The following is a 22953-nucleotide window of genomic DNA, read 5'->3' on the forward strand; positions in this document are numbered from 1 at the left end:
AGTCTAAGCACACTGGGAGGTCATTTAAGTTTTCTATTGCTGTAAGTCTGTGTCTGGCCTCTAGTAGGCAGTATGGAGCATGCCTTTCCCCACCAGCTCAGACTGCAGTCTGTTTTCCCCAGGGACATCATACATGTGCCCATACTAACGCTGTCTATTACTAGAGCTCCAGCTGTCAACTTAACAGATGTCTGCACAGGCACGCTTGTTTCCAAACATGAAAAAACTTGCTATGTTCATCTCTTCAGACTGGAAGAGGACATTTTCCTCAATGATGAATGTGTGGAAACAAAGTTTGAGGGCAGTTTCTTAGTGTGTCACGTTTTGCGTTTTTCCCCTCTGCTTGACACAGTTTCACAGCTTTTTAAAGAGTCCAGACAGACAGCCGCAATCAAGTTTTGCAGTCTTCGCAGGGCGTGCGTCTGCTACACTTTATCGATTTATTATAATTTTTTGCTGTTAATATTAGACAGAAGACTGGAACACGTCAGTTTGTCTCTAATAGCGCTGACTCACGCCGTAGCCCGTCGGCGTCTCAGCATTAAAAGCCAGCGAATCAGAGACAGAAGCATAGCGCCTTCTTCCCCACTTTGCTGAGACGCTGCTTTACTGCCCCACTGCTCTGTACTCAACTCTTACTTGCACACTACAGTCTTTCAGCCATCTGCCTTAAAATGGTTCTCGGTTTGATGTACTGATCTGACATTCAGGGCAGCTTTGAGGCTGAGTCTCTTTTCTTTCTCTTATCGGTTGAGTATCTGTCTGATGCCGTGTTGGCACATCTGATTGGGTATGCAGACTCTGTACTGAGCATGCCAGCCTGTGACAGGGACTGCAATGCAGAGCTGCTCTCCTGGCACACACCATTTGTCTGCCCTTAATGTAAATAATCCTGAGCACGGAGCCGATCATGGCAGAGACGGCTTCTGATGGATTACGTGTCTGGACGGATTCGGGTTGGTGCATGCGGGGCGCACGCTCCCGTTCTTGTCTATTCTTCGTGTGTTGACGCTCAAATAAAAGTGAGCCATTGCTCTCTCTCTCTCTCTCTTTCTGTCTTGCCTGTCTTTTGTCTCCATCGCACATGAACACGTTTACTCTCTGCAGGGCAGTTATCCGCATCAGGCTCTCTCTCTTTCTCTGTCTCTCTCTCTCTCTCTCGCTCGATCTCTCTCTCTCACTCTGTGTCCTTAAATGACTTTCCTTCAGTCTCACTCCCTCCCCCTCTCTCCCTAGTCTCTGTGTCTGTGCCTATAGCCTCTCTCCCCCTTTCTGTGACATACAGTAGATGGTGCATCGATTGCACACAGACGCTTGCTTTCCCTCTCGCTGGCTCAGTCCTGTACGGGGAGGAAGCGGACGGATTGAGACGTATCTCTCTGCTTCTCAAGCTACCTTTCCTCATGCTGAGCTGCTGTGAGGAGCCTGCCTGCATTCTCTCTCTCTCATCTCGGAAGATTCTGCTATAGAGGTCAGGTAGTGGCGGGGTGGAGAGGGAGGGTGGGCGGGTGGGATTGTGGGTCACTTTTCAGCTTCTTTTGAATACTCCAGGCAAGCTTATGCTGAGTTGCCAAACATGCAGACTCTAGTAATGTTGGGGTGAAGAGAGCTGTTTACCAAGGGAGTTGCTGTGCAGCATTTCTGTCGCATTTTTCTGCTGTGTCTGCACCAGATAAACATTGTGTGACTTTTGAATCTAGTCATTTTCTGTTTGTTACCTCATTAAGCTGGTCCACCTTCATTTTGACTTTCTGCTGTCTTAGATGTCTGGTGAGAACATCCTGTCTTCTCCAGAGATCTGAAACGGGCATTATGTCTCAGCTCCTGCACATGGAGATTCCAAACTTCGGCAGCACTGTTCTGGACAGCCTGAACGAACAGCGGCTGCTGGGCCAGCACTGCGATGTGGCCATCATGGTCAACGGACAGGCCTTCAAGGCCCACCGTGCCGTTTTGGCGGCCAGCAGCCTCTACTTCCGTGATCTGTTCAGCGGTAGTGCCCAGACGCTCTTTGAGCTGCCCTCGTCCGTGGCCCCGTCCTGCTTCCAGCAGATCCTATCCTTCTGCTACACGGGCCGGATGACGGTGAGTGCCAGCGATCAGCTGATGGTCATGTACACCGCAGGCTACCTTCAGATCCAGAACATCGTAGAGCGAGGAATGGACCTCATGTTCAAGGCCAGCGCTCCATACTGTGACTCGCAGACATCTGCCACAGACGATCCCCCGAGCCCAAACAACAACAACTCCTCCCTGTTGCTAGGCGACCAGCCCACAACTGTCTGCAAGATCAAGGAAGAGAAGCTGGAGACCCCGGTGTGTGCTCAGAACGGGGAGCTGAAGCACTCCGAGGAGGACAGGGGACCAAGGGTCAGATCTTTGAGGAATGGCACTCTTTTCTACACAAGTGGAGGCGTGAACGGGGTCATTCCTGTGATGCACGCTTACGAGCACTCGACCCGAGATCACGCCAGTCCCGGTGCCTCCAGCCTCCCGACCACAGACAGCCCAACTTCACACCAAAACGAGGAGGAGGACTTCGAAGACGACTCGTACGAGAGCCTGACCAACGGGAAGATCTTCGGGGGCTCGTCCGGGATCTATAGCAGTAAATGTCTTTTAGTGGACTTCTCATTTGCTCCGTTGCAGCTCGAAACACTACGGATTTATCCCTGTGAGTGTGATCTGTTGTCTCTCTTCCCAGTGCAAGAGAAGATGGAGGTGTCCTCCCTGCCTCTGTCCTTGGAGAACCGTTTCTGTGTGCTGTTAGGAGGAGACAGAGAGGCTCTGCCTGCCGGACTCATCAGCCAGATCGGCTACCGTTGCCACCCCGCTCTCTACACAGAGGGCGACCCTGGAGAGAGGCTGGAGCTGATTGCAGGTGAGGCCTGAATAATAGCAGCCTGTCTGAAACTCCATGTCCATCTGAATTATTTATCAGTTCAGACTGAGTCATTTGAGTCACTGATTCAGAGCTAAGGTCTCCTTGTTTCTCTGTTGTTGGTGCTGGGGAAGGATCTGGTGTCTTCATGACTCGTGGGCAGCTGATGAACTGTCACCTCTGCGCCGGGGTCAAACACAAAGTCTTGCTGAGGCGCCTTCTTGCTGCTTTTTTTGACAGGTCTAAAACCTTACAGATGTGTGTATGCGTATCTGTACAATGTCTCCGTTCTGCAGTAAAAATAGCCAAGCAGAGATGGAATCAATGTCCTCACATTCAAATGTTTCAGTATATTGTGTTTGATAACTATAAGGAGCGCATGGTGTTTTGAAAAAATATTGTGTGTGTGCCCTCCAGTGGTTGACTATGGTATTTTGACTGCAGGAACACACTGGCTGACAGCTGTGGGACTGGAATACGTTCCTCCAACTGTGATCCCAATCGCAAACCACTGGACAGTCGTATACTCAACACAGTGAAACGTGAGTGACCCTTTTAATGTATATTTCTGGTTTTGGTGTGCATGATTCATAGGTTTAAAAGTCTTGTCAAAATCTTTCATCAAAACTTTCCTTGCCTCCAGTGTCCCCTTTTCGTGATACAATATGTTACAGTGTGGAAGTGAAATAATTTAAATGTCAACTTGAAGCATTAATATTCCCTTTTTCTCCCTCTTTTATCATTAGTCTACTGTCAGAACTTTGCCCCAAACTTCAAAGAAAGTGAGATGAATGTGATCGCTGCAGACATGTGCACCAACGCCCGGAGAGTTCGCAAGCGCTGGCTCCCTAAGATCAAGTCCATGCTTCCAGAGGCGATCGAGGTGTACAGGGGGACTGCGGTCCTGAGCCAGGTGGAAGGAGCTACCCAGCCAGGCGGTGGCTTTCCCTTTGAGTCAGAGTTCAAACACCTGGCAGCATCAAATCTGACTCTGGAGCAGCATCTCTATGGAGACTGCAGAGAGACACTGAGGAATGGCTCTCACTTCAATATGGAAGAGAGGTCCCAAAAAGGTGAAGAAGCCAAGACTGAGCCAGGCCGAGCCAAAGAGCCAGACACCCCGCAGGAAGTTGAAAGGCTTCCGGAGAGCCCCGAGAGAGCGGCCAGTGTGCTCGCCCTCAACCCTGCCAGCAAGAAAGGGGAGAAAGAGCGTGCAACCAGCAGCCCCAGATCACAGAGAGAGGAACAGAACAGACAGAGACCACCAAAAGACGATGAGTGACTTCCTCCACTTCATACTATTAAAAAACTGGTCTGCAGCTTCTCACACCAAAAAGGATCACTATCAGTAAAGGCGAATCTCTCATGCCACTGAACATTACATTAAAGCTGCATGATCATGGGAACTGGACATATAACATTTTTTCCAGGACAGACTGAAAAACGTCTTTATTAAATACAGTTGTGATTACAAGTTTACCTACCCCATGCAGAATCTACAAAATCCTTGTTTTAAAAATAAGGGATCATAATTGTTCCATTTTAGTTTATTCCTCACCTTATGAAGCTATTTGAGAGGTATTTACAGTTATTCCACAAGACAAAAAAAATTTAATTTATACAACCGATCCTTCTCAAAAGTTTACACACCCTTGGAATTTAATATCATACCTTGCCTCCTCAAGCATCAGTGAATGTTTGTAGGACTTCTGTGATAGTTGTGCATGAGTTTCTGTTTTGTCCTGAGCAGTTAAGCTGTTTTTGACGAAGCCTCCAGGTCCCAAAAGTTATTTGGTTTCCCAGCATGCTCTGCACATTTGAGTTCTTCCCTACAGTAGCTATATAATATCCAGTTTTCCTGCTCTGGACAATTGAGGGACTCGTGCAAAACTTGTTTTGATGCTTGAGGCAACTTATAATATTAAGAATCAAAGGTATGTAAACGTCTGATTAGGATTTTTTTGTAATTTATTTATTTTTTCTTGTGAAATACACACAAATATCTGTTATGCAGCTTCTTCAGGGCAGTACTAAATTGCTAAAAAAACAAAACAATTTTATGATCTAATTTTTAAACAACACTACATGTCTTACTGATTCCCCAAGGGGTATGCAAACATCTGAGCACGACCGTCTAAGAAATTGTAAGGATCTTTAATGAAGCCATTTAAATGAAGCATACGTAAATACCGGCACATATACAAGCCCAGTACATTAAGGCAAACTGCAGTGCGTTTTTTATGAAAGCATGTGATGCATAAGCTCTGGCATTTCTGACTAAATACTCTTGCCAATTACAGAAACAAATGGATCATGGACTTTTGCATGGCAAAAACAAGTGAAGGACAAAGGCTCTCCTTAATATAACATGACTTACATGCTTCAGAAATCAACTATACTGCTTTGACTCTAGCAGGGACAGTGGGGTTGCTATGTACAAAGCTGACTGTGGGACTGCTGAGTTCAGTACAGTAAGGGAAGCTGAACAGAGAACAACAGTTCTCTAGAGAGCAGCCTGGACTCTCAGTTTTCCCTCTCAAGCTTTTTAATCTTACTCTTGTTCTCAAGCTGCTGTATAGTAAATGCTTGCCTGTTTTTTTGCATATCAGCTGGTCTGGACATTTGAAACGTGATTGTATGATTGTTTTTGGAAGCGAAATAAAGGAAAGGATTATTTTGAGGGATAATTAGGTTATGCCTATTATTGTTTGTTAAAAAGGACTTACAATGTAATTGATTTAGCGTGGATGAAACATGAAAACATCAGCATAGTTTTACTTGAATGCATCAAATACAGGTCTAGATGAACAGAGATAGATACAGAATTCATTATTGTTAATAGGATTATAATTTTCTTATCTAACATCTCATTTGCCTACCTGTATTACTCAAATATCTTAAACTAAATTTTGTTCAAGTCATACAGATTTTCTTCCTTAAATACATGGATCAATCTCTGCATCTGTTCCTCTAACAGGCAGTTTTGTCTCCTTTACCCTGCAAAAGAATAACATTGTTCATTTTCCAGATATCATTGACTATGTTCTTTGAATTATTAAACTACTAAGATGGAACATATTCCACAGCTGCCCAAAAAATAACCTGTGATTGGGGCGAGGTAAACAGCATATTGTGGTACGTGTGATGATTTTGTGATGATCTTTCGATAGCACATCCTGATCTTTTTCCAGATGCCTCCAGATGTTGCAGAAATCACGAACAGCACAACATCTCTCGCAGTTTTTCAGTTGCTCGTTCTCTAGCCGAAAGAGATTCCAAATAAAACGTCTGGTCGAACAAAAAGAAACATTTAAGGAGATGAATACATCAAATAATAAATATTCCGCTAAATAGTCAAAAAAGCAATGTTTACTTAGAAACTGCTAGCAAATTTCACAAATAATTACAATGAAAACGCAACTAACACATTGAATTAAATGCAACGCTTTGAAATAGAAAGACTGAAATAATATTTTTTTTGTCAAATACAGTCTAATAATCTTTTTTACAGTTTATAAACGGATTGCTTAAAGCACAATGTAATCCTGAAAATTTCTCCTATGAGTCAGCAGCTACTCTAAAATTTAAATTACAGCAAAATGTAATTTGCGCTGATCATCCTGGATTACAAGTTTCCATACTGCTGTCTTGCTGCTTAGAGCGTGTGACTGAAATCTAACCTGAGGACTTCCAGTTGTGCCAGCAGGGCACTTGCTGTGGCAGCTGCAGCTGAATCCTTCATCTGAGCCAGGAGGATATTTATAGCCCAGGAGACCCGCAACAGCACATCCGCTAGCATGGCTGCATAGTAGTATGACTGAAAGAGCACATCTCTCAATATTAAAGAATATTGAAGCGCTGATATAGCCTCTGACAGAGATTTAATGCCAACTTTTCAGGCTGAAACTTCACAAGATGTCAATGTAAAATGCTTGTCACTGTCACTGTCACTGTCAAAACAAGACTAAATCACAAACATCAAATTGTGACTTTGGAGCTGTGATTTGTCATGTATGGTCAATTTGACTAAATAATACCTATGCTGGATCTTAAATGTTGACAGCGCAAAGGGTTTAGTACACTGGTATCTCAAAGCTTTTCTAACCTAGATTGAGATTTAATATCACATTTTTGTACAATGTGATAGACATTTATGGGAATGTGAAAAGGAAAAGTTCACCCAAAATGTGTAAAATGTCAATTTTATTAACCATCATAACTCAAACCATAAACCTTTATTTCTTATAAAATGATATCCTGGTCACTTTTAATACAGTGAAAGTCTATAAGGATTGGGGATGTCAGCAGGGTTGCCAGATTTGTGTAACAAATCCTAACTATTAACCAATTAAAAATAGCTCAATGACCAATTAAACTAGCCTAAATAGCAAAACACTTATACCTGAAGTATATAGTTCACTGTAATTTTTATACTTGAAAATCACTGTAAAGTAGTGGTCTTTTTTCATCAATAACTTCATATTGGGGTTGGTAAACTTTTGTTTCAACTGCTTGTAAAATCACAATTTACAGTTCAAGATCTAAAATAAACATTACAAGATAAGTTTTCTGTCAATGGAAAACGCTTCTGTAAGTAACAATTTTCTTCTTTTCTGTCTATGGTCTATATGGCAGCCCATAGAACCACTTACAGGAAAGTTATGAAATATGGCACACAGATCTACAGTCTCAATATTAACCATAGCAAATTTGGAGGCTCTATCTCAAACTGTCTAGCGCCACCAAGAGGTCAAATTTGCACTCATGTTTCTGCTAATAACTTTTAAACCATAAGGTCTAGAAGCAAAATTCTTTTTCCCTCCGAAATTCTTTTTCCCTCTTTTCCCTTTATTTTGGTGTGAATGAATTTGAAATAATTCACGCAAAAATTGACGCTTTCGAGGATTCTGACCAAACTTGTTACGTGTTACACCAAGCATGTACTGAGGGCACACGAGTAGTTACGGCACAGCGCCACCTAATGGTGAAAAGATATTAAAATTACATTTTTGTTTATCATTTCTGAACAAATAATTGTTTATCATTTTTGACCAAATATTCATAAGTGTTCTTGTTCGGTTCAGAGCAAATCAAACAACACCCAATTTTTCTATGTCAGCTATTTTACGGTTGGAAAATCTTGAATTTTGTAGTACAATGCTAGCCTAGAATCTAGACGCGCCCCTAGCGGCAGCAAATTACATTTGCTTCCAAGGTCAGTCTAGTTACTCTCAATTCACTTAAAATTCCGAAAAATCCAAGATGTACCGGGCCAATCACGAGTCGGTGGGCGGGCTTAACATGATGACGACTGACCTGCGACCATAAATTCCGTCAGACATGAATTCCTGGTTCCGTGAATTAAGCGTGGAAAACTGAACAGTATTTATATAATTTTTTACTTTTGATACACAGCCACGTCCATGTGTCCTGAGCAGGAGCTCGTTACATCTGAACGCGCTGTGGTGTAGAATACGCAAACACCGGAAGCGATCTGTGGCTTGTATACGACACTCATTGTTTACACAGCACAAGAGATTGTGGATATAGCGGCTATTCAAAATGGTAATTACTTGCGCTTGTCCTGGTTGTTCAAACCCATTTAAAGCTAAAAGATTACGTTTGCTTGCGCAAACTCATCCTGGACTTTTTCACCGATTTCCCCTTCCGGTGTTTGCGTATACTACACCAGAGCGCGTCCACATGTGACGAGTCGAATCATAGATATGCTAAACTCGTGCTCATGACGGATGGACGTGGCTGTGTATCAAAGGTAAAAAGAAAATGATATAAATACTGTTCATTTTCTTGCAAAACCCGATCGTTTCATGTCTTAGGACATCAATGTATCATCACGAGCCGCAGGGTGTAATTTGGATTTGTCTGTGCATGTTTACTTTTAAAGGTTTAGTGCCCATCTATGTCTATTATTTGGCTGACAGACTGCACAGTGCACTGATTTTTGTTAAAAATCTTCGTCGCTCTGACTACGTCACCCGACCGACTACGTCTCTGATTGGTTGTAGCGCTATCCTATTGCGTGGAGAGGAGTTTGAAAGACAACCGTTTATCCCACCCCTCCGGTTGAGCCCTGTCTATGGAGAGTGCCCAGACCCTACATTTATGTGGGTCTGGCTTGCCAGGCTAGTACAATGCTGTATTTTTCAAACGCTTTAGCATATTGTTATGAATCTTATGGAACTGCATGTGGGAAAGTTATCAAATTTGGCATTATGGCTAGAGGACAGTCTTATTAACCACAGCAAGTTTGGAGTCTCTATCTCGAACTCTCTAGCGCCACCAACAGGTCAAATTTACAATCATATTTCTGCTAATAACTTTTGAACTGTAAAGTCTAAAATCAAAATAATTTTTCTCTCTTTTCCCCTTGTTTTCATGTTAACAAATTTGATGAAATTCATGCAAAAATGGACATGAGGTTATGTCCTAGCAATGCTTTAGAGAATTCGGACCAAACTTGGTAAGTGTTATACTGAGCATGACCTGAGGGCACATGAATGGTTTCAGCACAGCACCACCTAATAGTCAAAAGATATTCAATTTGGACATTTTTTGTTTATAATTTATAAACAGTTTGGCCAGAGTGATCTTGTTAGATTCGTTATGCGGCATACTGAATTAACTGATACCTAATTATCCTATGTCAGCCATTTTGAGGGTGGACCATTTTGAATTTTGTAGTACAATGCTGTAGTTTTCAAACAATTTAGTGTATTGTTGTGAATCTTATAGAACTGCTTGTGGGAAAGTTATTAAATATAGCATTATGGATAGAGTACAGTCTCATCATTAACCACAGCAAGTTTGGAGTCTCTATCGCAAAATCTCTAGCGCCACCAACAGGTCAAATTTACAACCATATTTCTGTTAATAACTGTAAAGTAAATAAATAAATAATAAATAAATAAATAATCTTCTACTCCATATGACTCATACACTATATTCTGAAGCGATACTATAGCTTTGTATGAAGATAAGACCAAACATTTAGGGTGAACCATTCCTACAATACAGCATATACTAACAAAGACAATCTCCAGTTCAAAACCAAAAAACTGTTTATAAAAATTGTGTTAGAAGTGTATAACTCTTACCTGTTGGGAGAACACCAACTCGTCTTTTAGCAGGCCATTTCCCTGAAGCAATCCCCAGTCCATCCTTAAATCCCAACTCACTGTAACTAGAACACCTGTACAGGTAGCCATGGCCCATATATACAGGTATATCCTCCCTTCCACAAGCGGAGCAGATCTCTCTGTCACACACACACACAGACTGAGCATTATCACACTTCAAGGTCCTTTATTATCTTAAAGGTCTCATATTGTCAAAATCGAAATTTCCTGGCTTTTTTTTCATGATAACTGAGGTCTAGGGGCTATGTAACTACCATATGAGTTTCAAAACAGTCAATCCACAGTAAACTGCACACAGCCTGCTTAAAGTAGCTGTTCATTTTCACGAGCCACTGTGACTTCCGCAAAGATGTGACGTCCGATCTACTCAGTCACCACCCTGAGCACCGACCACCGTCCCACCCTCCTTTTGTCAAACCCAGACAATATCGTGTCCATAACATTGCTAAGCAACAACAACACGAAAACAAGTCGAGAAAACCCTGTTCAGTCATAGATGTTGAAACTACATCACTGCACGGGCTTCAGAACAATGTGAATATAAGAGACCACTGGCACGTCAACTTCAGCCTCTTTCACACAGCGATTCCGGTAAATACACGGATAATGTGTCCCATGATTTGTTCCGGAGTTGTTTGATTTGGTTCATTCACAGTTGTTTTCCGGAATCTGTGTGTGCTTTACACACAACCCATAAAGACATGTGACGTTTGAATGTGAGATGTAATGCGACACATACGTTTCACTAAACTGAAACTAACCTGAACAAACTGTGCTTCAGCGCTGATAGTGAGGAGCTGGCTCTGCCCGATCGCCGCTTGCGCTTCATTCCACTTTGCACGTATTTTTTCGTTGTGAAGAGTCGCATGATAACGTGCATCATCACTACAACACTGCCTTTATGGTTCTGGCTTTTGTTCACACAGCGCTCGTTCCCGTAATTTTCCAGAATCAGCGAGCATTGTGAAAGGGGCTTTACTAAAGCAACAGTTATGTAGCTTACTGCATTCGGTGTTTGAAAAAGAAAACACATTAATGATCATTCTGAAATATCCTGTTGAGTATCAGCAGGCTAGGCTCTCTCTATGGCTCTGGGCTGAGGCTCGGCTAAAGCATACATGACCGTAGTTAACTGTGGTTGGCCTGGCTGTGCGTCACTCAGAAAACAACAGGCCAATCAGAAGAGAGGCTCATGAATATTAATTAGATGGGCCAAAATCGACTTGTTTTTGACAGAGCTCCTAAAAAAGGAGCTGTAAAAATATATTGAGATGGATTTTGGCACTTATACCGCAAACATATATTCTTAAGGACATCAACAACTAAAATAAACCTCCAGAAATGTGTACAATATGGGACCTTTAAGGTGCGTTCACACCGGACGCGAATGAAGCGGCAAGCGCGAGTGATGTACATGTTAAGTCAATGCAAAGACGCAAATAGCCATCCTGCGGCGCCAAACGCGCGAATGAGGTGGCGCGTATGAAGCGACGCGCATTGAGCGTTTCAAGCGATTGCCGCGCCATTCGCGCGAGTTCAAAAATCTGAACTTTGGCGAAAATCCGCGCCACGTTAACCAATCAGGAGCTTGCTCTAGTAGTGACGGAGTGACAAAATCACCGTTGCTGTCTGTGGTTACTCGGAGCTGTATGATACATCTTTGTACTTTTATAGAAACAGGAATAAAAAGGGTCTTGCTTGGAAGAAAGTGAGTGAAGGGGTCGGACAATCTGGTAAGTTTTAAAACACGCTCTTTACTCAATTTGACCTACATGTATACATATTGAGACTACAAGCAAGCTAAAGCTGGCAAATTGAGCTCATTCACCTATTTTACAACTACTTTCCCGCTGACGAGTGGCAGAAGCCCCTCCCATGACGCGAATCGCGTCTGTTGTGAAGTAATGGTGCGTTCACACTGGCACGTAGCGAGCGGGGCGAAGCGAGCGTTTTCAATTCATTCATATGGAAGTTGCGCGTAAACGGTCGCGTGGTGCATTTTGGGATTGGAAGCGGCGCGGAGAAAGCGTTGAGAGCAGCTGAGAGCATCAAAAGGTTGGGCATTCCTCAACTTTATGCAAATCTCGAGCACAAAACGCCGGGCGACAACCAATCGCTGTGAAAAGTAGGCAAGGCAAGATTATGACGCATGTTTCCGAAAGTGGTGGATTACTGAACTGAAATCACATATTATTGAAAAAGTCACGCAAAAGTAAATGTACTTTGCATGTTGTTAGTATACGCTACAGTTTAGTTTGCGAACCGCCGTTAAAAGAAGACAATGGAACGTAAATAGGGTGTGAACATTGTTTTTCAGAGGCGTGCTCTGCCCTAAATTTGACACACCCCAAAGCAGTGGCGTTGTAGCGTTGCCAGCGGCACTGAGCATGGATTTGACGCTGTAGTGTGAACGCACTGTAAATGTCACGCGCAAATGACGCGAATTTCACGCACGAATGAAGCGAGTAAACTTAAATGTTCAAGCGTCCAACTATGCGCGAATAGCGCGATTTATGCTGCGTTCCAGGCAGGTTTTTTAACTGGTAAATCACCACTTCAAACCACAACTCACGACTTTGTAGCGTTCCAGGCAAGTCAAGCCAAACTACCTGGGCACATTTATGAATTATTATTATTTTTATATTAATATTAATTTTATTGCAACGTTATATTGTCCTAAGCTCTATTTTACCACCGTGTACTACTTGCATAAACACCGCACCCATTAGGGCTGACATGGTTGTTTCATGGGCTATGTTACGTCAGAACTCGTAACTGGGACTACATCGATCTAGTACGAGTTCACAAGTGGGAAGTCACGGGTTTGACTGCCGTTCCAGTGCACTTTCACTGGTAGAAGGTTGGAAAAACACGGGTTACGGGTTGCCTGGAACGCGGCATTATTCGTGCAAGTCGCGTCCGGTGTGAACGCACCATTAGTCATGTGACTAATTGTTTAATTGTTTTATTAGATATTTGCTTGCATTACCATTAACTATGCTTAGAATAGGTTATTTGTTTAAAATGTGAGAACATGTTCTCAAAAGATAAAAGGTGCAATCAGTCATTTTATGCTCTTGTTTGTCTTCCTAAACAACCAATATAATCAGTGTAGATTATAGATTTCAATAAGTACAGGAAGCTTTCTTTGTAAATAATGCTTAAAATATTGTGCTTACAGCTACTACATATACAGGTGCATCTCAATAAATTAGAATGTCGTGGAAAAGTTTATTCATTTATTTCAGTAAATCAACTGAAATTGTAAAACTCGAGTATTAAATCATTTAATTACTGCCTTAATTCAGCGTGGCATGGAGGTGATCAGTCTGGCACTGCTGAGGTGGTATGGAAGTCCAGGTTTCTTTGACAGTGGCCTTCAGCCCTATCAAGGCTGTGGTTCTCTCGGGTAGGTTGTGCATCTTTTTCTTCCACACTTTTTCCTTCCACTCAACTTTCTGTTAACATGCTTGGATACAGCACTCTGTGAACAGCCAGCTTCTTTGGCAATGAATGTTTGTGGCTTACCCTCCTTGTGAAGGGTGTCAATGATTGTCTTCTGGACAACTGTCAGATCAGCAGTCTTCCCCATGATTGTGTAGCCTAGTGAACCAAACTGAGAGAACATTTTGAATACTCAGGAAACCTTTGGAGGTGTTTTGAGTTGATTAGCTGATTGGCATACCACCATATTCTAATTTTGTTAAATGTGAGCCAAATCATCACAATTAAAAAAACCAAAGACTTAAACTACTTCAGTCAGTGTGCATTGAATTTAATACACAAGTTTCACAATTTGAGTTGAATTACTGAAATAAACTTTTTCACGACATTATAATTATTGAGATGCACCTGTATAATCTACAATCTCAGAATTTGTTTTCACTAAATGCTGTGTTAAATTTGTCAGTTTATAGTTTCATACAAATAAGTTTCCTGAAAATATGTATATCTATTTATTTGGTTGTGTACCTCTGGCAATGTTGTAGAGGCCGGCAAATGTAACCATAAGAAACACAGTGAAGTATTTTCCTGCATTCAGAAGATGTAGCGTGTGGCCAGTGTCCCAGAAGCACCTCAGGCATTGTGCAAATCTCAGCCATGGTGGAAAACACTGGATCAGACAGGTTATAGCCATACTATACCATCCACAATCTAGATTCACTGTAACAAACAGAAGAAAATCTCAACGAAAACATGACAGGAATTATAATGAGGTTTCTCGGAACATAAAGTTCTACAAACTTTGATAAGTAATTCTGTCCTAAAACTTAATTTTACTTACACACTTTGATCTGTGTCCCATTTTCATTATAATATAATATAATATAATATAATATAATATAATATAAAATAATTATAAAGTAGCAATTAGATGGTTACCTGCAGATAGAGAGCTGTCAGACCACATATCTCTCCAGCTGATCTGATAGGTATAGAAGCACAGCAGATCCCTCAAGCCAAGAAACAGAGGACTCAGACTGTTGAATTGATCAGCTAGCCAGCATTCTGTAAAGCCCACAGGCTGGAAGGGGGCTGCTAAGACTTTACTCTGTAATATGGACATTTCAATGCATAATGAGGATGTTTCATATGATGATGAATTCTCTTGAGAGCATTGCCGATAAAATGTGTACTATTGGTAAAACTTTGTACAGGAAAGATAGCAAGGCTCTGGATGAAAATACATATACCCTGGTTATTAATGCAGACTAGTTTTCAGCATAAACATTAGTGTCTGTCAAGGTCGGCTATAGAGGAGGAGTAAAACAGAACAGTTTGTACCCACAACATTCTGAAATATAATTTATGTGTATAAAAATACTATTTATGTATTTAAAAATATATGCTTCATTTAAGAAATATCACACAAATGTTGACAGGATTCAGCATAGCACTGATAGCCCCCCCACTGCTAGTAATCACAGCCCTATATTCACATTCACAGCATTGAAACTTTTTTGTCTGTTTTTCTCTGCCAACAAAAAGTGTCCAAATGAATCCAATGGAGAATAAATCTTGGTCTTTGCACAAAACACAGTAGCAGAGCTTTGTTCATGAATGAATCTGTTTTTGAACTAATCAATTGAAAAAATGATTCAATGACTTACTCAATAGAGTAGGGCCTGTTCCAATACCCACACTTGCGGTCTGGGCTACTTGAGAGCGTGGGTATGCAAGAGGAAGCAAGTGCTTAAGACTGTCCCAGGTGGAAAAGCTCAGTTTCCTTAATGCACACTAAGTACACACTATATCTCTGTACTTTTTTTATGAAGAAATACATCTCATCATTCATCATGTTCAGGAACTCATGTGCCTGAAATTGCTTGCTGTTGAGGAAAACCTTACAGTGTAAGTAAAATTATTTCGAAATTACTTATAATTTTGTAGTGAAATGTAAAGTGTAGCACATTTTATTGATACATAGATGAGTAAGCTAAATGTATTTTGTAAAATGCTTGCAACTGCTTTTTTATCAAATAATTACCATTGAAGCACCACAATTACATTTTGTGTTGTCTGTTACATAGGGACAAGTAAAAAGAGCTTTGTAAAATGTTTACTTGCAGTTTTTATAACACTATGTATGTAGGTCTGTCCCATTGATAATCACACACTTGAACAATTGAAAATCTTGTAAGTAGACAAGTGGTCAAGTGCACAGAACACAACAGTGGGTATAGAGTGTTTTCACAATGCGTCATCAATTGGCCATATTGGTAACATTGAATGTAACCAGCACCTCTGAACCGAATGTAACTTGCATATTTAGCTAATTATTGCTGCCAAAAATGGTCAATTATTGTCATATTTTTGGCTGTACTAATAGGTCAGACCAGGAAAAACATTTGGAGTACTATAGACTGCCAAACGTTATAACAGATCAAGGAGAAGAGTGCAAAAAACTGTCTAAGGAACAAAAGGCGTTTGTGGTTGACCAAACTGATTCAGGATTTCCAGGGCAAGAATCTTGACAACATTCGTGTTTGTTCTTATCATTTCCGGTCAGGCAGATGAAATGTTGCGTTAATATCTTAATTAATACTTTTTGTACATATTTTTACCACCTATTAACTTTAGTTTGTCAAAATATGATTGTCTATATGATTTAGCTGCTTCTACATATTTTTTCTGTGGTTTAGACAGCATAAATTAGCAGAACAATGTAATTAGTAGTACATTAACTGTGCAATCAATGCTGTTGTTTACATCCGAGTATCTCCAATATGGCCACGCATCCAGGTAACTGACCAAACCGTGACATAAGTGCAAACCCTCTATTAGGACAGGCCCATAGTCACTTGTCTCGTTTCTAAATTAATCAGCAAATCAGTTGAGTGAATAATTCAATGACTCACTGAAAAATACATTTTGGCAACATACAAAAAAAGGTACAAAGCTGACACTGGAGTAGTACAAACACTGAAAGGTACATCTTACCCCTAAATGGCTTATATTAGTACCTTAAAGGTATATATTAGTACTTTAAAAGTATATTAGAACCTAAAGTATACATAGTAGTATATACTTAGGTACTGTCCTGTTTTGTACTGGGTGTTTTGATGTAACCTGCAGAGAAAACTACTGAAAAATTCCACCACTAAAACAAAGACTAACAGTCTGTCTGGGATGTAAAAAAAAAAAGATGAGCGGAGTAAATAAAAACCAAAAAGTCCCTGCATTAATCATATCTTAGTCATGTCTTACCATTGTGATCATAAGCCAGTGACGAGCCCGAGTGTGAAACATGGAGAAGGGGTTTAGTAGCAGAAACAGGAGGAAGCTGTGAAAAAGTAGTGGGTGGAGCTGCTGTGGGACTGACAGCACAGGAGGATGAAGACTAGCCAGTACACTAGTGCACCAGCACACAGTCAGACCCCCGACCATCTGCATTACACAGACAAGCATATGAGGTCTCAACACAGTAACCGCAATATTACTAAACACGCTCAAATATATGATTTCACTTTAACTCACCTCAAATATATGGTAGTATGAGAGGTGATCTCTGGGATCCAGTCCAAAGATGACTGTGTGATTTATTTCTGATATATTAAAGCAGTACAGGTTCAGTCCGATCAGGAACAAAAATTCTATCAGTAGGAAACTTCCCTTGTAAAGCTGCAGCTGAGGCTTCAGGAGTTCCAGGTCTGTTTCATTTAACACTTTCAAGACAGATGGATATTAGAACATAAGCACTAACAAATAGATATGACTTGAGGCATATGACTTGAAAAATACCAGTTTATCATAATTATATTTTTGCCTGCATTGTATAGAGGTTAATAAAAGAGAATTGAGACCCAAACGGATGTCAGGTATTAGATGCCATTGTTATCGTATGTTTACAGTTGTCTAGGGAGAAATAAGGGAAATGAAAGACTTTACTAACCTCTGAAAGCTATAGTGGTGAGCAAAGCCATGATGAGGCCACAAGCAAAGCCAATCCGAAACATTATCCACACTCCGACTTTCTTTGTACAGAAGAAAAAAGACTATAATGTGTAAACTGTAAAAAAAATCTGTGCAAATATTGTAAAAACGTTACAAAAAAATGTATAGGTGAACAGTAAGTTCCAGTATTACATACAGGGAACAATGGTAAAGTCGACGTCCTACGTCATCCGTGTACAACAGTGAGCTCAAGCAAGAGAAAGGTGATTATTATGTTTTAAAAATGAATATTTTTATTACAAAAATGCATCAATTCACCACAGGAGGCCTTTATTCACCCCCTGGAGCTGTGTGAGGCACTTTTCATTCAGGATGGATGCACTTTATTGGACTTGTTTTGGACTGATGAAGAGAAACACTTGCTAATTGCATTATAAAGCCTGAAGGAGCCAAAACAATTTTTAATATAACTCTGATTGGATTCGCCTGAAAGAAGAAAGTCATACACCTATGCCTTGAGGGTGAGTAAATAATGGACTAGTTTTCAGTTTTGGATGAGCTAACACTTTAATCTTTTGTTTAAGCAATATTACGCCTTTTAAAGACTTTTGCTTTTAATGTCTGTCTTTTAGAGTCACTAACAGCTCGTAACAGCACAAATGCTCTTTTGGTGCTAAAAAACGATTGGGATTAACTAAAGTCAAGCAGTGAAAAATTAGCAATGAAAAGGTGTGGACATACAGTGTGTGAAAAAAAAGTGTTGGCCCCCTTAATGATTTTTTATTTTTTTGCATGTTTGTCACACTTTAATGTTTCAGATCATCAAACATATGTAAATATTAATCAAATATAACACAAGTAAACATAACATGAAGTTTTTAAATGAAGGTTTTTTTTATGAAGGGAAAAAAATCCAAACCCACATGGCCCTGTGTGAAACATAACTGTGGTTTATCAAACCTGAGTTCAGTTTCTCTAGCCACACCCAGGCCTGATTACTGCCATACCTGTTCGCAATCAAGAAATCACTTAAATAGGACCGGCCTGACAAAGTGAAGGAGACCAAAAGATCCTCAAAAGCTACACATCATGTTGAGATCCAAAGAAATTCAGGAACAAACGAGAAAGAAAGTAATTGAGATCTATCAGTCTGGAAAAGGTTATAAAGCAATTTCTAAAGCTTTGGGACTCCAGCGAACCACAGTCAGAGCCATTATTCACAAATGGCGAAAACATGGAACAGTGGTGAACCTTCCCAGGAGTGGCCGGCAGACCAAAACTACCCCAAGAGCACAGCGACGACTCATCCAAGAGGTCACAAAAGTTACACTGCCTCAGTTAAGGTCAGTGTTCATGACTCCACCATAAGAAAGTGACTGGGCAAAAATGGCCTGCATGGCAGAGTTCCAAGACGAAAACCGCTGCTGAGCAAAAAGAACATAAAGGCTCATCTCAATTTTGCCAGAAAACATCTTGATGATCCCCAAGACTTTGGGAAATGCTCTGACGAGACAAAAGTTGAACTATTTGGAATTTGTGGGTCCCATTACATCTGGCATAAAAGTAACACAGCATTTTAGAAAAGAACATCATACCAACAGTAAAATATAGTGGTGGTAGTGTGATGGTCTGGGGCTGTTTTGCTGCTTTTGGACCTGGAAGACTTGCTGTGATAAATGGAACCATGAATTCTGCTGTCTACCAAAAAATCCTGAAGGACAATGTCCGGCCATCTGTTCATGACCTCAAGCTGAAGCGAACTTGGGTTCTGCAGCAGGACAATGATCCAAAATACACCAGCGAATCCACCTCTGAATGGCTGAAGAAAAACAAAATGAAGACTTTGTAGTGGCCTAGTCAAAGTCCTGACCTGAATCTTATTGAGATGCTGTGGCATGACCTTAAAAAGGCGGTTCATGCACGAAAACCCTCCAATGTGGCTGAATTAAAATAACTCTGCCAAGATGAGTGGGACAAAATTCCTGCACAGCGCTGTAACAGACTCATTGTAAGTTATCGCAAACGCTTGATAGCAGCTGTTGCAGCTAAGGGTGGCCCAATTAGGTTTAGGGGGCAAACACTTTTTCACACAGGGCCATGTGGGTTTGGATTTTGTTTTCCCTCTATAATAAAAAACTTCATTCAAAAACTGCATGTTGTGTTTACTTGTGTTATCTTTGATTAATATTTAAATTTGTTTGCTGATCTGAAACATTAAATTGTGACAAACATGCAAAAAAATAAAAAATAAGGGGGCCCAAGACTTTTTCACACCACTGTACCTTAATGTATATGCATTTGTAGGAGTTTCCAGTTCAGATGCAACATTTATGGAAGGTGAGTATTTAAATGAATCATGCAAGGTGATTTACTAAGGTTTGTGGTAGTCAGTTTACTGGTATTTGTGCCATTATTTAACACCCAAAAGTTAAGGTAGATTACCCACACCTGAGTATCATCAGTTCTGCTTGTTCCACAAGCCACAATGATTCAGTATATTACTGATTCAGAGCCACTAGTTTCATTTTTCACAGGTGAGGCTTTTTGTTCTTACCGGCGTTTTATCCAGTGGTGGGATTTCAAGTCTTTTTATTGCTCTCAGTTTGTCACCCCCTTCCAGCTGAATCATGAACGTCTGTAAAATCACATTCAGTTATTCATCCAATTATCAGTCAATTAACATATTATCAGAGTCAACTAGAGAAACGGTTACAGAGCTACATTGTCACCTCCAGTTTAGACATGAGATGTTCATATTTGCCTCTGTCCGTGTTGAGCAGAGATGTTTCAAGCCTCTCATTTCTCCATTTTAGGCCACGTTCACAACCAAACTTTGCATCGTACATTATGGTGATCTTGCAGAAACACTTGTAGTTGAATTCCTAGAAAAAAAGTTCCAGCACAACTAGGCATATTTTATGCTGCCATTTTAGTTGTTAAGGAAAATATTGTACTTGGCAACTATTTAGACTGCCATTCAAAAGTTTGAGATCAGTAAGATTTTTAATGTTTTTCTTTATGAAGTCTTTTCTGCTCATCAAGGCTCATCACTGACCCCCCCTCCCCACCCCAGTAATATTGTGAAATATTATTGCAATTTAAAATAGTGGTTTTCTGTTTTAATATACTTTAAAACATAATTTGTTTTTATGATCAAAGCTTAATTTTCAGCATCATTACTCCAGTCTGCAGTGTCACATGATCGTTTAGAAATCATTCTAAAATGCTGATTAATTATCAGTGTTGGAAACAGTTGTGTTGCTTAATATTTAATTTATTTTATTATTATTATTATTATTTTTTTTTTTTTTTGTGGAACCTGTGAAACTTTACACAGAAATAAATTGTATTTTAAAGTATATTAAAATAGAAATCTGTTGTTTTAAATTGCCGTAATATTTCATATTATTACTTTTTTTCTGTATTTTTGGAACTTTGGAACTTGAGCATAAGAAACTTCTCTAAAAACATTAAAGTTTTACTGATCCCATACTTTCGAAAGGCATTGTATGTGGTAAATGTAATATGAAATGATATTTTTAAACAAATCTTGCTGAACCCAAAACATTTATAATATTTCAAAAGATTAGACTTTTGAATAAATGCTTCAAAACGTTCTATTCAAAAAGAATCCTGTTTTCAATAATAATAGTAGTAGTAATAATAATAATAATAAATAATAATAAATGTTTTCTGAGCAGCAATGTGACTCTAAAAAATGAAATAATGATTGCTAAAAATTCAGGTTTGCCATCACAGGAATAAATTACATTTTAAAATATATATTAGTTAAAACTATATAAAAGTTATTTGTCATCAAATAGAAGAAACCATTTCTATGTTAAAAATATGAATCATCAAGATTTATAAAGAGCACCTGGTATTTCTGCAGAAAGGCTAAGCTCAGGTAGAGTTCACCAACTGCCATTTTGATTAGTTTTAAATTGGTTCTTCTTCTTTTGGTAGGTGGGAAAACTTTGATGACACAATTATCTCCTTGAACTTTGGATCCAGAAACTTCCTGAGCTACGATCCCAAATGTTGCCAATCTCTTGTGAGCTTCTGATAGTTTCTCTATAAAATAGAAATAATAGTGTGAATATACATGCACATGTATTGTAAACAACCTGCACACAGTACGTAAGAGTTGTCTACCTGAATAGAAGAGGTTCACCTTGTTCAGCTCTTCCTCACAGCTTTTAAAGAACTCTTCTGTTACAGAACTTTGACTGTTTCCTATAAAGTGTTTCATTATTACTGATAGATGAATGAAAATGTAGTAATAATGTTATCCATTTACTCCCTGCATACAGCCATTCACATCTCAATCCTTTCCCTTATTAAGCATTCAGCTTTGCAAAGTTATTAATGATTCATTTGACCTGCTTCACCTTTGATATTGTGAGGATACCTGCCATAGAAAGTCGAAATCTATCATGCATTTCATTTCAAAGGGAATAATTTATGAGATTGTACCGCTGTATATGACAGTCATAAATATGCCTTGGCAGCATTCATTTTTAACTAATTTTAACAGTGTGAAAATCATGCAAATTTGCAAATGACTAGGATACATTATTGTAATAGTGAAATACTCTCACATAACTAGAATTCAGCAGTGAAAATGACATGCTTATGCTCTTACCATAACAATTGCCGTTAAGTCTATCTTCCTTGTTCAGCAGAGATTTCAGGGTCTGAAAAACAACATGCCATCGTTTGTTTGGTTAAGTAATCATGATAAGTTACAACTATTAGAGTCTATACAAGTTTAAAACATAAAAAATGTGTATCCATGAACAAGAACCCAAACTCACCTCATAGCTTATATATTGCTTTTTCCATTCAGGAATCATTTGTAAAGCTGGGTGGTCAGAAAATGTCATTTGGACTACCTCCGAACCAGCACTGAGTGATCTTCAGTGTTTCTCCAGGTGTGTGTGTGTGTGTGTGTGTGTGTGTGTGTGTGTGTGTGTGTGTGTGTGTGTGTGTGTGTGTGTGTGTGTGTGTGTGTGTGTGTGTGTGTGTGTGTGTGTGTGTGTGCCTCAAAACAATAGAAAGTATGAGACGTGGAGGGAGGGGCAGTCACAGTGCAAGAGCACAAAGAATCACTAAACTCATGTATAATTCAGTGGGTCATCTAAGCATTTAAACACACTTCTTCTAGATCATCATCCTTTCTGTTTAAAGCATCTTATCTCCTTAGCAGTTGAACAAAACATTTAAGAAACATATATGGGCTGTTCTACAGAACTGGTGCAAACTGCTCTCCCACAACCAAAAAACACATTTAAAAAGCATTTAAGTATTCAAATTTTAAGATTATTATCTATTGAAACCCACTATGATATTCAATATATATATATATATATATATATATATATATATTGCTATTACAGCAATCAAACGCTTGACCAGCTTTTTGCATGTCTCCACTGATATTTTTGCCTATTCATCTTTAGCGATGAGCTCCAACTCTTTCAGGTTGGAGGATCTACTTGCCATCACCCTGATCTTTAG

At 39.8% G+C, this 22953-nt stretch overlaps 2 protein-coding genes across 2 annotated transcripts; one reads left to right on the forward strand and one right to left on the reverse strand.

Moving 5' to 3' along the window:
* Positions 1-1293: 1293 nt before the first annotated feature.
* On the forward strand, positions 1294-5568 carry nacc2l (NACC family member 2-like). The gene is made up of 6 exons (XM_073840802.1): positions 1294-1471; positions 1764-2608; positions 2705-2881; positions 3016-3121; positions 3326-3423; positions 3628-5568. The coding sequence occupies exons 2-6, from the start codon at positions 1813-1815 to the stop codon at positions 4161-4163; spliced, it is 1713 nt and encodes a 570-aa protein (XP_073696903.1). The 5' UTR covers positions 1294-1471; positions 1764-1812; the 3' UTR covers positions 4164-5568.
* Positions 5569-5817: 249 nt separating this feature from the next.
* LOC141334780 (xenotropic and polytropic retrovirus receptor 1 homolog) lies at positions 5818-21685 on the reverse strand. Its single transcript, XM_073840006.1, has 13 exons — positions 21589-21685; positions 21311-21507; positions 20163-20315; positions 19988-20068; positions 17432-17513; positions 17017-17204; positions 16747-16926; positions 14422-14590; positions 14011-14202; positions 9997-10157; positions 6562-6698; positions 5984-6169; positions 5818-5878 (listed from the first exon to the last, which is right to left on the reverse strand). Exons 1-13 carry the CDS (start codon positions 21683-21685, stop codon positions 5818-5820), a joined length of 1884 nt encoding a protein of 627 aa, XP_073696107.1.
* Between the last annotated feature and the right edge of the window lie 1268 nt (positions 21686-22953).

The sequence above is a fragment of the Garra rufa genome, chromosome 5, assembly GCF_049309525.1.
Source record: "Garra rufa chromosome 5, GarRuf1.0, whole genome shotgun sequence".
Taxonomy (NCBI): domain Eukaryota; kingdom Metazoa; phylum Chordata; class Actinopteri; order Cypriniformes; family Cyprinidae; genus Garra; species Garra rufa.